Source organism: Paracoccidioides lutzii, assembly GCF_000150705.2.
Source record: "Paracoccidioides lutzii Pb01 unplaced genomic scaffold supercont2.4, whole genome shotgun sequence".
Taxonomy (NCBI): domain Eukaryota; kingdom Fungi; phylum Ascomycota; class Eurotiomycetes; order Onygenales; family Ajellomycetaceae; genus Paracoccidioides; species Paracoccidioides lutzii.
Window position 1 is genome coordinate 655,858 of NW_015440950.1, and position 1,281 is coordinate 657,138.

At 45.7% G+C, this 1,281-nt stretch overlaps 1 protein-coding gene across 1 annotated transcript; it reads right to left on the minus strand.

Annotated features, from left to right (window-relative positions):
• Positions 1-497: 497 nt before the first annotated feature.
• PAAG_01966 (hypothetical protein) lies at positions 498-1,170 on the minus strand (the record flags this gene model as incomplete). Its single annotated transcript, XM_002796032.2, has 2 exons — positions 498-789; positions 893-1,170. The coding sequence occupies 2 exons, from the start codon at positions 1,168-1,170 to the stop codon at positions 498-500; spliced, it is 570 nt and encodes a 189-aa protein (XP_002796078.1).
• Between the last annotated feature and the right edge of the window lie 111 nt (positions 1,171-1,281).

The window sequence follows — 1,281 nt, forward strand, 5'->3', positions numbered from 1 at the left end:
CATATTTGTATAGTTAATAAATGAAGGTATGAAGAAGATGAAAAACAGGAGCAGGCAATCCTTGGGAGCTAGGGTATGTAGCTCGTTACTGATAGAAAACCTGAGCTTCAAAAAGTCAGATATGATACTGAGATCTGATATTCCCTTTACCCTGAGCGCTACAACATGAAATCTCAAATCTGATTTGTTTACTGATTGCACGAAAAATAAAAAAAATAAAATCAAAAACAACAAACATACCTAACAAAAACTGAGCAGCTAGAAAAAAATGGAGGCAAAGACAAGAGTATATTGTATAGGATTATGATAACGCATTGCCTCCATCCTCCCCTTGTAATCACTAATGCCCTATGAGGTACGGAGTTCTCACCCTCCTCTTCTCCCTTCCCCACACAATCCCCCTCCCAATTCCTCTACCTATACTATGCTGGCAGACTTTAGACAAAGGCCATTAACAAGAAAAGGAAAACACGAAAAACACAAAAATAACACGACGTTCACTCCCTAGCCTTCGCCAACCCAACCTGATGATTGCCCAAATCATACACGCTATACCACCGTCTCAGGAACGCGTCGCCGAGAATAGCAAGAGGACCTACGGGCTCGGGGAAATCCATGCCCATGAAGCTGCTGATGCAAGAACCCTGGATCTCAAGGATGTAATCATAGGATCCAATGGTGAAGTTGTGGCCCGCCAAAGTGAATGTTAGATCGGGAAAACTGCTGCGCTTAGAGCAGTCGACGGTGTATTGGCCGTTGAAGGACTTTTTGGCGCCGATTTTTTGGTTACTGTTTTTTGGAGTTTTTTTTTTTTTTTTTTTTTCTTGTGGTTAGTTGTGCTTGGGCGGAATATCATTTTTAACAAGAGAAGACGGAAGGCTAGGAAACTTACAGGATCTCAGCGACGGTGGATGGCAGGGCAAGAAGGGACGTGCCGGTGTCGAGGATGACGCCGGTGTTCTCTAATTCGGCCGTCTCACTACCGAAGGTGATGGCATCGAGATCAACCTCCCAGTAAGCCTTGCGGCGGAGAGAGATCATGGTAAGATTACCGGTATAATGATCCTTATCGATGCCGCCAAAGGTAGCCACAGAATCATCGCCGTCGGTCTCAGAATTGCCCAAATAAAAGCTAAACACAGGCTCATCCAGCAATCCCTGGTTGACCATCAGATAGAACGTGGGTACAATGCGGTTGACGGAGATGGTGTCATATCCCAGTCCAAGGATGCCGTCAAATCGGCCAAAGGCGAAGGCAAGTCCTGGCTCGCTGGTGGCCTC